This window comes from Lissotriton vulgaris, chromosome 10 (assembly GCF_964263255.1).
Source record: "Lissotriton vulgaris chromosome 10, aLisVul1.2, whole genome shotgun sequence".
NCBI lineage: Eukaryota > Metazoa > Chordata > Amphibia > Caudata > Salamandridae > Lissotriton > Lissotriton vulgaris.
The window spans coordinates 1,120,069,782-1,120,081,814 of record NC_141698.1 but is presented as its reverse complement, the minus strand read 5'-3'; the positions used below and the strand labels follow the sequence as shown (position 1 = coordinate 1,120,081,814).

General features: G+C 47.3%; 1 protein-coding gene across 2 annotated transcripts in view; it reads right to left on the bottom strand.

Annotated features, from left to right (window-relative positions):
• Window positions 1-12,033, bottom strand: part of LOC147689423 (vomeronasal type-2 receptor 26-like) — a 508,280-nt gene that overhangs the window by 78,266 nt on the left and 417,981 nt on the right. For both annotated transcript variants that reach the window (XM_086940102.1, XM_086940103.1), the window contains exon 3: window positions 1,142-1,265. In XM_086940102.1, coding sequence (XP_086796228.1) covers window positions 1,142-1,265 — 124 coding nt within the window. The remainder of the gene's footprint in view (window positions 1-1,141; window positions 1,266-12,033) is intronic.

The window sequence follows — 12,033 nt, the reverse complement described above, 5'->3', positions numbered from 1 at the left end:
AGGGTGATTGAGTTATGTCAAGTTAAAGATGTATATTGAAAGTGTACCCTTCCAGCACAAAAGTCAATGTTTGATAAAGTTACCACTTTGTATGCTTAATGTATGGTGCATCACACATGCATATTTGGAAATATTTTCTCCAAATTTACTCCTGCCTTGAGGATGCATAATTGTTTGATGCCTATCCCTTTCTGTTAAAGTTAGTAGATAGGGATTAGTGCCAACATCCATGGCTGAGTGCATTGGAACATCCATGTACCACGCATGGTACGCCTCCCAACTCTTAGTAAAATCCACCTATAAGCGTAACACAATGATTGTTATTAAAATGGTATTGCTACGCAAAGGAGTCCTCTTTCCCAACCTTAGAATGACAAAAGATTGAGGGGAATAAACCATAAGGTTCTGAGTCGATGCCTTTCTATTTGCATGCAGCATTTTGATGCCACTTCATTGCATAATGTTCTATGTTAGATGGATTGTTACTTATGAACTCCAAATAAGAAAAGGATGTTGGCAACAAAATAAATACCCACTAAGCTATCTCCAGAAAATACGAATCTGTGTGCTGCATGTCACACATGATTTGCAGCAGGAACATTAACACTCCAAGCTACTATTTCATGAGTCAAAACTGTGACTAGCTGAATATCAGATCTCTCCTTGTAGAGCTTTAACCACCAGAGGTATCATGCCAAAGCAATTGTCCCTGAAAAATGATGTACATGCAAAAGATCTCTGCAGGCTGCTCCTAAATCGGTACTGCCTGCCATGCAGAGGGCGCACCCTTGATCTTGGACCAGGCACAATGACGTCGGTCACACTACTCTGAAGCCAGCACTGGTTGGGAGTAGGTAGGGAGAGAGTAAAAGGGAGAGAGAGAAAGATATTGAGGTGCGGTTTAGTTGAGGACATGGACTAGTTTTGGCTTTGGTAGATCCTAAGATAACGGTATAATTCTGTTCAAATAATTTTTTCTCCATGTTCCGGCCACAGGGACTATTTGTAAACTAAATAAATACAAACTAAGGAGTCGATTCACAAAGGTAACTTACACTTGTGAGTAATTTACATGTGCAAGTCTTCTCCTTTGGCCCTTTGGAAAGGATCATTGGTTGGCATGCAGTGTTTTATCACCTACCACTCTTGTTGGTAATCTCTCCTTCTGAGCAGGGGGCACAGTCGTAGCAGCAGATGGGCTGGCCCTCCAGAGGGACCTTCCTGTACCCAGGAGGACAGCTCTCACTGCACACAGATCGAGGGACCTGGAGAGGAGGCGGAAGAAAGGCATGTGTGAGAAATAAACCGCAGAAGAGGCAAACGTCGGAAGTGACATTATCACACAAGCAGCAGATTGAGAGACACATTGTATCTATGTACTCATATGAGAGATGAGAGGAGGATTAGATAAAGGGCAGCAGTCATAACATCAGTGTGAGCGATACTTGAAGGAAGAGATGTGGGGCACATGTGATAGCATCAGTGTGAGGGATCCAGGAAGGAACAGATGCAGGCAGATGTATTGCATCAGTGTAAGGTGTCCAGGAAGTGAATGATGATGGGCACATGTGATTGCATCAGTGCGAGGGATCAATGGACGAACGTGGGCCAGTTTGTGACAAAATCAGTTCACAGGATCCACGGTCGAAGATATGTGAGGCAGAAGTGACAACATAAGTATGAAAGATCCTGGGAGGAAATACCAAAGGGCACATGATATTACAGAGCGAGGGGCTTGTGGAGGTAGAGACACAAGGTACATGCCCTAGTAACACAGAGCCAGGAGTTCAGAGGATAATGAGCTATAGAGACTCGGCGTACTTAGCCGGCTACACAGGTGTAGCGTTTAGCCTAACGCTATATATGCAAATAACGCGCTCGCTCTAATAATCACAGGAGCCGGCAATTTGGTTGTACACGCGGCTCCGACTGCCGCGCCGAGGCCACGCCCTTTATTTTATACCCGCGAGCGTCTGACGTCACGCGTCAGCGCTCGCCCTTCCCGACAGCGTGGGTAGGCTGGAATGCCACCTCGCGCGTCGGAACACTACATTCCTTCCAACCTTTATTAAACAACAAAATGTATCAAAGCATAGTAGACAATCAAACAATGGATCTGTTACCAGTCTGCCAGCCTCAGTTCTTGATGGTTACACTAGATAGTCGGCCAGCTGAGAAGATGGTGCTGGGTTCTTTCGCAGGCCATATCTGGACTATCCGCCTCTGGACAGGGCCACCTCCGGGGACCTGCACTTGGGGGTGTTGTGCTCCCCCCAGGAGGAGGGAGAGTTGGGCAGGTCACCCCTGGGAGTGGCAGGCAGGGATTGGGTGTTACGGTCCATCAGATCTTCCTCGTCCTCCGGGCACTGGTCTGCTTCCTGGTCTTCGCGCTGTTTACTCGGGTGCAGTCCTTCCGGTTCAGGTCCGGGGCCTGGAGGTGCTCCGGGATGCGCTTTCTTGAAGAATGATACGTCTCTGGTGATGGTTTCAGCTCCTCTCTTTGCGGTCACCATCGTGCCGGTCCGGCGGGTGACAGTCCATGGTTTGTGTTCAAAGGGAAGCCAGAACTTGCTTCCTGGATATCGATCTTTGACATACACTAGATCTTGCAATTGGATATTCGACTCTTTGGCTCCTCTCCGCCTGCTGGCTTGATCATTTGAGCGAGTCCTGTTGGCTAGGGTCTTCTCATCGCTGGCATGCGCCGGGATCCAGGTTGGGTGGTGTGGGAGCGTGTCGCTCACTGCTCGGCCCATGGTTGCCGTTCCTGGAGCTGCCTCCGTGGTGATGTGAGGGGTCATCCTGTACTCTCTCAAGAAGCTGTAAATCGCTCTCTCCAGTGGAGATCCATCCACCTAGGCAATGCGTATTGTTTTATTGAGGGTGCGCATGAACCTTTCCACTTCCCCATTTGCTTGGGGCCAGCGTGGGGTGATCTTGCAATGATAAATTACCCACCCTTTTAGATATTCTGCAAACTCTTGCCCCTGGAAGGGGGGTCCATTGTCCGTTTTGACCACCTCAAATATGCCGTGTGTGGCGATGGTTTTCTCAAACTTGGCGATCACTTCAGTGGCTGTCTGGCTTCCCACTATTTCCACCTCCGGGTACTTGGTAAAATCATCGATGATGACTAGGGTGTAGCGTCCATCCGGAGGTGCCCAAAATCCGCACTCACGCACTCCCACGGTCTCTGGGGATTTTCTTCCGTCGCCACTGGGTTGGGGCGATCCACCTGCCCCGCCGCTTGGCACCAGTTGCAGGTCCTCACTGTTTGCTCAACCATGGCATCCATGCGGGGGAACCAGACTTTGTCTCTCAGTCTGCTTTCGGTTTTCACCATTCCCTGGTGTCCTCGGTGCGCTAGGTCTACTGCCTGCTGTGTGAGGCTGGTCGGCATCACTAGTCTGGGGCCTCTTAGAAGACATCCTTGGCTGTCGACGGACAGTTCTCCCTTGACCCTCAGGATGGATTTCAGTGTCATTCTGGCTTGGGGCATCCTCCTGCTCAAAGACTCTTGGATAGCCCTCCAATCTCCTGACTTGACTGCATCCGCAGCTATCTGAAGGCATTCATCTCCTTTTGAGGCTTCAATGATGGCGGCTAGGCTCATGGGAAGAGGTTGTGATCTTTCGGTCACCAAACAGACGTATTCTTCTGTGTCCTCCGCCTCTTCTCTTTCCTCCTTGGTGGCTTTTCGCGGGTGCCTGGACAGATAGTCCGCCGGATTTGTGGATCCCGGTTTGTATTCCACTCGGTAGTCGTATCCTTGCAGCTGGAGTATCCATTTCTCAATTCTGGGTGGAGGTTTTGATGCCGATCCTTGGAAGAGAGGTATGAGTGGCTTGTGGTCAGTTGCCACCGTGAAATGGTGGCCATACACATATACATGGAAATGTCTGCTGGCGCAATGAATGGCGATTGGCTCTCGCTCAATTTGCGAGTATCTTTGCTCTGTTTAGGTTAGGGATCGGCTGGTGTAGGCGATGGGTGCCCACTCGCCGTTGTTAAGAAGTTGAGCTAATACCGCTCCCAGACCATAGAGGCTAGCGTCCACAGCCACTTTGGTGGGCTTCGCAGGGTCAAAGTACGACAAGGTGGTGTCCGCCGACAGGGCTGCTTTCGTTGCTCGGAAGGCTTGCTCTTGTTCGGGGCCCCACTGCCATGTGGTCGTAGACTTTGTCAATTCTCTGAGAGGCTTGGTAAGGTTGCAGAGGTCAGAGATGAAACGTCCGCAGAAATTTACCATGCCCAGGAAGCTTCTTGCTTCTGAAATGTTTGTCGTGGCAGGGGCCTCTTGAATGTCTTTCACTTTGTCCGGGTCCGGGGCCACTCCTTGATCCGAGAATGTGTATCCAAAGAAACAAATTTTGTTCTGTAGGAATTGGCACTTCTCCCAGTGCAGAGTAAGGCCTGACTCCTTGATTCTCTTTAGGACTCCCCTCAGCCTCTGGTGGTGTTCTTCAATTGTTCACGCGTAGATCAGCAGATCATCGCTCACGTTTAGCACCCCGGGGAGCCCGCTGAGGACTTCTCTAATGGTGTTCTGGAACACCTCGGCTGCACTTGAGATGCCGAAATTCAGGCGCCGATACCGTCTGAGGCCTACATGTGTAAAGAAGGTGGTTATGTACCTCGAGTCTGGATGGAGTGGCAGTTGGTGATAGCCTGATCGGAGGTCCATCTTTGAGAACCACCTTGCCCCATTGAATTCCCCTAAGATATAATCGATGGTGGGCGTTAGGTGTCGTTCCTTTTTTACAGCGGGGTTGGGGAGGCGCATATCCACACAGATGCGGACCTGTCCCGGCTCTTTCGGCTTCCTGGCAATAACGATCGGGGACACCCATGGTAATGGTCTGCTGACTTTCTCTATGATGCCTTGTTTTTCTAGAGCCTCTAGCTCCTCTTTGACCTTCTGCCTCAGTTGGAATGCGATTTGCCTGTGCCTCAGCGCTACCGGTTGTACAGATGGATCGATGTGTAAGGACACTTCTTTCCCTTTCAAACACCCAATTCCTTTGATCACCTTGCCGAACTCCTCCATGATGGTATCCAACTCTTCCTCTAGTAGTGCCATGGCAAACAATATCAGTTTCAACTCTTCGGCTGATTGCCCGCTCAGCAGCATGCCGCTGCCTTCCTCTGTGACATAGATAGTGGTGCCTATCTTCGTCTCCCCGAGTTGCAGTTCTGTCTTAAAGCATCCGATAAGTGGGATGGGCGTTTTTTGGCCATACGCAAATACTCGGATCTTCGCCTCTCGTAGCGGAGGCTTAGTGCGTAGCTGGTGGTAGAGGTCGGCGGCCATCAGCTCAATGGACGCTCCTGTATCAATGGTCACTTTTACCTCCTGTTGGTGGATCAGGATGAGACATTTCGGAAGGCGGCGTTTCTTTATTTGTGAATGGTTGATTGCGAATACATAGTGGACTGGGTACTCTTCTGTATCATTATCCAGGTCCTCGCTGTCCGGCTCTTCTTGCACCGCATGTGCGGCTTCTTTCTTGGTTCTGGTGGATCTGCACACTGCTGCGAAATGTTTCATCCACTGACATGCGCTGCATTTCTTCCCTTTTGCTGGGCAATCCTGCATGCGGTGGGGCTGGCCTCCGCAATACCCACATTCCTTCTTGTTGGTGTCCGGTTGTCTCTTTCCTCCGGTTTGTCTCACCTTGGGCCTCACCACGTTCACCTTCTCTGCCACGTGGGCTTGCTCCGTCTTGATGGGGCGGTGTAGGGCTGCTTCCATATGCGAGGCCCTCGCTTGCGACAGCTCTTTCGAACGGCCTAATGTGAGGATGTCCGCCAGGGGCTTGCCGTCTTCTTGGAGGATGGTGACTCGGAGTTTGGATGAGTAGCATCCTTGGATGATCTGTCCTCGGATCTCTTCCTGCTCGTCACGGAACCCACATGTGCTAGCTAGCTCCTTTAGTCGGCCATGGAACGCATCTAGAGACTCTTCGGCCTCCTGCTTGGCTTGGCGAAAGATAAATCTTTCGTAGTCTTTGTTTGCCATAGGTTCAAAGTGGGCATTTAGAGCAGTCAGTAGCGTGAGGTATGTTTTTGGCGCTGCTTCCGTGAGGGTTTTATATATGCGGTGGATATCTTTGCCTCCCAGGTGGAGTAGTAGTGCTCTGCGCCTTTCTCTGGATATGCCCGCCCCCTCGAAATATATTTGAAGGCGATCGGTCCAATCTCTCCAGCGCGGGGCAAGGGATGACGGGGCACCATCAACAATGAACGGCTCAAGGGCGGGGATCAACGCCATTTTGGCACGTGCTCAGCGTGCTGCGTAGGCCTCGTTCTACCCTGTCTTCCTTGGCAGTCGTGTCTCAAGGCGACGCCCTGTGTCTTCTCCCTCGGGCACTTCACTTCCCTCACCGTGGGTGATCAGCCAGAGTGTTCCAGCCCAGATAAATGGGCCCTGGTGCTACAATCAGGCATGGGACCTCCACCTGGCCCAGGAAGTCAAAGGGGGCGCCGTGACGCGTCTCTCCCGCCCTTGGGCTGGTGTGGGGTAATGTCTCAGGGGCCCCAAGGGAAGGAATCATACCTCCGTCCTCAGGCACAGAAGCCGTGACCTCCATTGGGCCTTCCTGATAGCTCCTGCACTTTTGAGCACACCATCTGGCAGCAGAACACTCCGCACAGCAGTGGGCAGGTATTAGCCCTGGTGAGTTCATAAACACTCCCTTGTCGCCAGTGTAGCGTTTGGCCTAACGCTATATAGGCAAATACTGAGGAGCCGGCAATTTGGTTGTACACGCGGCTCTGACTGCCGCGCCGAGACCACGCCCTTTATTTTATACCCACGATCGTCTGATGTCAAGCGTCAGCGCTCGCCCTTCCAGACAGCGTGGGTAGGCTGGAATGCTACCTCGCGCGTCTGAAAACTACAACAGGGTGTCCAATCCACAGACCTATTTGAATGTGTAAAATCACTTTAAAAAGAAGTTTTTCTTCAGAGTAAACAAACTTGTTTGTGGACATTGACAAGAGGTTTCTGACCCCTTCCCACCTTTTAAATCAGTGTTCTTCAAACTGTGGGGCGCGCCCCCCTGGGGGGGCGCGACACCTTCCGAGGGAGGGCGCGCACTCCACTCTAATTTTACCTTTGTTCCCTGACAAGTCTTCTTAGGGAACTCCGGAATGGTTGAAGGGAGGAGGGAGGGTAAATCGACAAGGCACGAAGTGCCCAGGCTTTTATTATGTTCACTGTCCCAGGAGGGGGTTAATCCATTCAGTTTCAGCTGCAGTGAGGAGGCAGGAAGTCTCCTCTGCTAAAACTGAAGGTACACAAACTGAAGACAGCCTTCACATTCGATATTATTATAGAGGAGACTCCTAGCCTCGCACTGCAGCTGAAATGCCTGTCTGTTCCTTTACTTTCAGTTTAAGCAGGGGAGACATCCTGCCTCCCACTGCAGCTGAAGCATTTTGGCTCTAGGAATTAACCCCCTCCAGGGAGGGTTAGCGCTTCCCAGAAAGGAGACAAAGTTTCTTTTCAAACTACACAGGCAGGCGCGCAAAATGCCAGCCAGCCATGTGTTCTTTTACAGACTGCATGTTCCCTTTTATTATCACTAGTATACCGGATGCACAGCTAAAAAATACTGCATGTTATCTTCAGATTAGTAATCAGCAAAAGATTACAATATCGTCTGTTAGTTTAAACATTATTTTTAAAATAATTGCATTACTCGCAATTCATGTGATGATTTTCATGTTGCCAGTTCTTTGACTTGAAAAATACAAGAAAAACGATTTCGGCACATTATAAAAAATAATGTTTAAACTAACAGAAGATATTGTGATATTTTGCGGATTACTAATGTGAAGATAACATGCAGTATTTTTTAGCTGTGGATCTGGTATACTGGTGGTTTTCCACCATAAGTATTGTCTTAGTTCAATAGGCTGGCTACCTTCTAACTGGGTTGCACACATTCAGTGAAACTTGATTATTCTTTGTTTACTGTGTTCAAATACGGTGTGCGCAGACTCTCCACAAAAATCCTTTTATTATCAGCCATAGATTATTCAAGCAGCCCTGGAACACAAGTAAAAGTTATTTCTATTTCTATTTGCTGATCAAAGTATGCATGGACAAGTACTGACAAAACAGCTTTAGGTGACTGCTTATTTTTATACCGCCTGGGACATCAAAATAATAAGCTGTCAACCCTAATCACAAGACTGGGAGTTTGTTGCTGGATCACCACATTATTTATTTCCTCCACCCTGGTTACTGATATATTAGCCATAATTTAACACATTTGAAACCCTACGCTGCCGTCAATAACATTATGAGTTACTTCAAGTGTCTGGGAATGCACCTTGCATTCAGACAACTCGCTTCTCATTCTTGCCCTTCACTTTCATGCTCACCCTGCACTCACAATGATCACCATGTACTCACCATTCACCCACTTACCCTGCACTCACAGTGATCACTCTGCACTCACAATGATCACTCTGCACTCACAATGCACTTGCATTGTTCACCCTGTACCTCACCCTGCAATCACACGAGCACACTACTCAACCTGCGGTCAAGTGACACTTCACTCACCTGTCCCCCTCACTGCTCAATCTGCAATCTCACTCAAATAAGCCCACCACTAACTATATATTCATTCGTCCCACTCTGCACTTATATCTGCAACCAAATTCATATGGTCACCTCGCTCACCCTGCAGTCACACCTCTTACCCTACTCGCAAACTGTTGCATGGCTCACTGTGCACACATGAGCACTCCTACCACCCACACAGCACAGAGGGTTTATGTGCCTGCTCCATAGAATGTGTACCATGCAGATCACAGAACTGAGTGTGAGTAAACAATGAGTAGCGCTATAACAAAATAAAGAGAGATGAGGTGCATCATTGGTGAGTGGTAGTGAGGGAATTCATGGAGGAGGAAATGTGGGAGGGGGCATGGCTGCAGTTTGTGCGCCAGCGCAGGGGGAAGCACAGAGATGCGTCATATTCTTGTAAATATATTGCATCCCTATGCTTCAGAAGTGTTGCAGCGTGGCGCAGCCAAAGGGCTTGCTGTGCCACGCTGCAGCACTTCCTTGTAAATCTGCCCCTGAATGTGGACATTACCAGAGGATGGCAGTAGCAAAAATCCATTCACAGTTTGACCATCTGTGGCGAAAAACAGGCACACCCGTCATATTTATGTTGATGGTGTTATCAATCAATGTCATGTGTAAAACAAAGCATCCTAGTAAAAACAATTTGCGCACATTTTATCTAGGAAAATGGTGTTTTGAGCTATGTAATAATCTGTCATTTCAGCACACTCACTCACAAACCTGCACTTTATTAAACACTCTTATTATGTTGAACATTGTTTGCTGGATATGGCCCAGGATATGCGCGCGGCAGTCAATTATGTAGTGTACCAGATTGCAGAAATTTCTGTCAGGTGTTGGGGGGGGGGGGCAACAGAAACAAAACTTGAGCTGGGGTGGGGGGGGGGGCTCAACCTACAAAAGTTTGAAGACCTCTGTTTTAAATAGTGGAGATTTACATCAGTCGTGAGCAGGAATAAATCAATTTCCAGGGTGCAAGTGTGCAGGAAACATCTCCAGTATTGGTGAAAACGCAGAGGAAGTGGTTCTCAGCAGTAGTGCAACATTCGCTTTCTAGGAGTACTTCTGAAAATGTTCAGGAATTCAATATTTTGTCCTTCAAAATACAAAGGAAATTTGTTGGGTTATATTTATGTTTTGATTTGTGTATGTGACACTCACAGAACAAGTCCTTGGAGGGAGAAGAGACAAAGATGATCTGTCCACATATTAATAACAGGTATCTGCAATTCAATCACATTTGTATTTATTGTGTTATGGAACTCAACAGAGTTCCACATAATGCATACAGTAATTCATCCTCATCTTCAATACAATAGTAAAGCAAAAAAAACAAAAAAACATATCACTACCGATGAAAGATAAATTGTTTCTTCCAATAAAAGTTAACACACGGGGATCCATAGGGCATCCCCCAGATGGCCTAAAACAGTGTAATTGACAAATGTATTACATAACCTCATGCGCTGAGAATATATACAACCTTATTATGTACAAATATACAATAACAGTACTGAATGCAATGCTGTACTATAAGTGCCAGATCTGATATAGTGCAAATATTCAAATAAATCAATTTTGGCAATACAGTACAAAGCTCTCTGCAGTAAAGAATGCAGCACACTCTGTTACAAGGCATTGAGTAAAAAGTGCAAATGAGCAACTAAAGTGCAAGAGGAGCAAAGGATAGGCAAGAAATACAGTACAGTACAGTGGACACGCCGGTGTGCGTAACGCAGTGCTCTACAAATGTCCCAATAATAATAATAATAATAATAATAAGTCTCATTACATCTGTCGAGCTACCAGCTTAACACAGCTTGTAAAGTACTAATGAAGACTATGATGAGCATAATAACATTTACTGTCCTTAGCAATTCAAATAAAAAGTAGAGAGTAAATACTCATATTATTACAAAATTAAAAACACATTTAAAACATTTTTATATTTTTGTGCAAACCCTTTCAGTTGGGGGTTCGAATAGATATTGGCGAGCCTCAACAGTCATATATTATGCTCCAAAAAGAACAGTCTCAGAAAGTATGACTTTGCATGTTCCAGTGATGGCTTGTAGCAGAAGCAGATGGAACCTTAGTAACAGAATTATTCTGTACAAAAACAACAATTGCCCCTGCTCTAGGAAAATATCACAATGCTCGGTGAGTCCTGGTTATGGTTTAGTAGTGAGTTGCGCACATCAATAATGTTTCAGAATCTACAGAAAGAAAGTTCAATGAGATAGAATCCTTGTTATAGAAAACAGATTTATTGTTCCTCTTGTTCTGGCCAACACGTGTTTCATCGCAGGGAAACAGACTGCGAATCTTCAGGGCCTTTAGGAAAGAAAGCCGGAAGTAGTGATATGGCCGCAAGTATTATTGTTGCGCTAGAAAGCGTAGTCGGGTAATACCTTGAAAGGTTCATAGGAAAAACATCCCCGGGAGGAGAAAGGATTAGAGCTGTTGCGCTAGAAATCCGGTATTTAGGCGGGTACACCTTGTCTCCTTATTCCGTCCTACCCCTCTCTCTCTGCCCCTCTCCGTTTTCGGAGCCTGCTCAGCCCCTGCAGCTTCGGCCTCTCTGCTCCGAGCTCCAGCCGCCAACAGCGGTCCTCTCCGTCCGATGTCCCCGAGTGCAATGCTGCAGCTGCCTGGTTACCAGCCTCTCATGAACATGCAATTAGTGTGGATTTGTAATCCACCATTGAGCGGTTACGAGGGATTACCGCCCGCCCTTTTGCCTGGAGTCTGACACTCAGTGACACGATACTGTGCGGCCACTAGGGAGTGCGCCTGTCCTAGTCTGGAATACCTCAAACCCTCCCAGTGTATCAATAACAGAATTATTCTGTTTACTCCGTGTCAGAGATTCCATGAAATATAGTTTTTTTTTTTTTAGCACATGCTCCTCACTATTATAATTTCATTCCTTACATGCTGTAAACAAAACAGAATGTCCCTTTTTCTACTCATTGCATAGAAGGATTTTTAAATCACAGTTTAATGAAAAGGATTTTGGAAGAGGACAACCCCATTCTGGCTAATCTCAGACATTTCCAGAGTATTTATATAAATAGAATAACGTGTGCTACTTCCCTTCAAGCTATGAAAGATTTCAAGCTTTAGTGCAGCTTGGATAGAACCCGTTTCACAACCTAGTAGACTGTTCCCCCACCTCAGGACGGCTGCCATAGCAAGCAGGGTTTTAGAAGGTAGCCCAAATTCAAGCCGAAAGGCAGATGGAGAAGTGAAAGAATTCAGGTTACAAATTTGGCACCAAGTGCACCCTTCTACTTTCTCAAAGAAGGATCAGTGCCACTTAACCATCATTGCAAAGGGATCGCTCAGTGATGGCGGTATTTTTGTCTTATAAACTGAGAGGACATGTGCGATGTGCCTTTGTACAATCTGTGCATAGCAGGAGACTG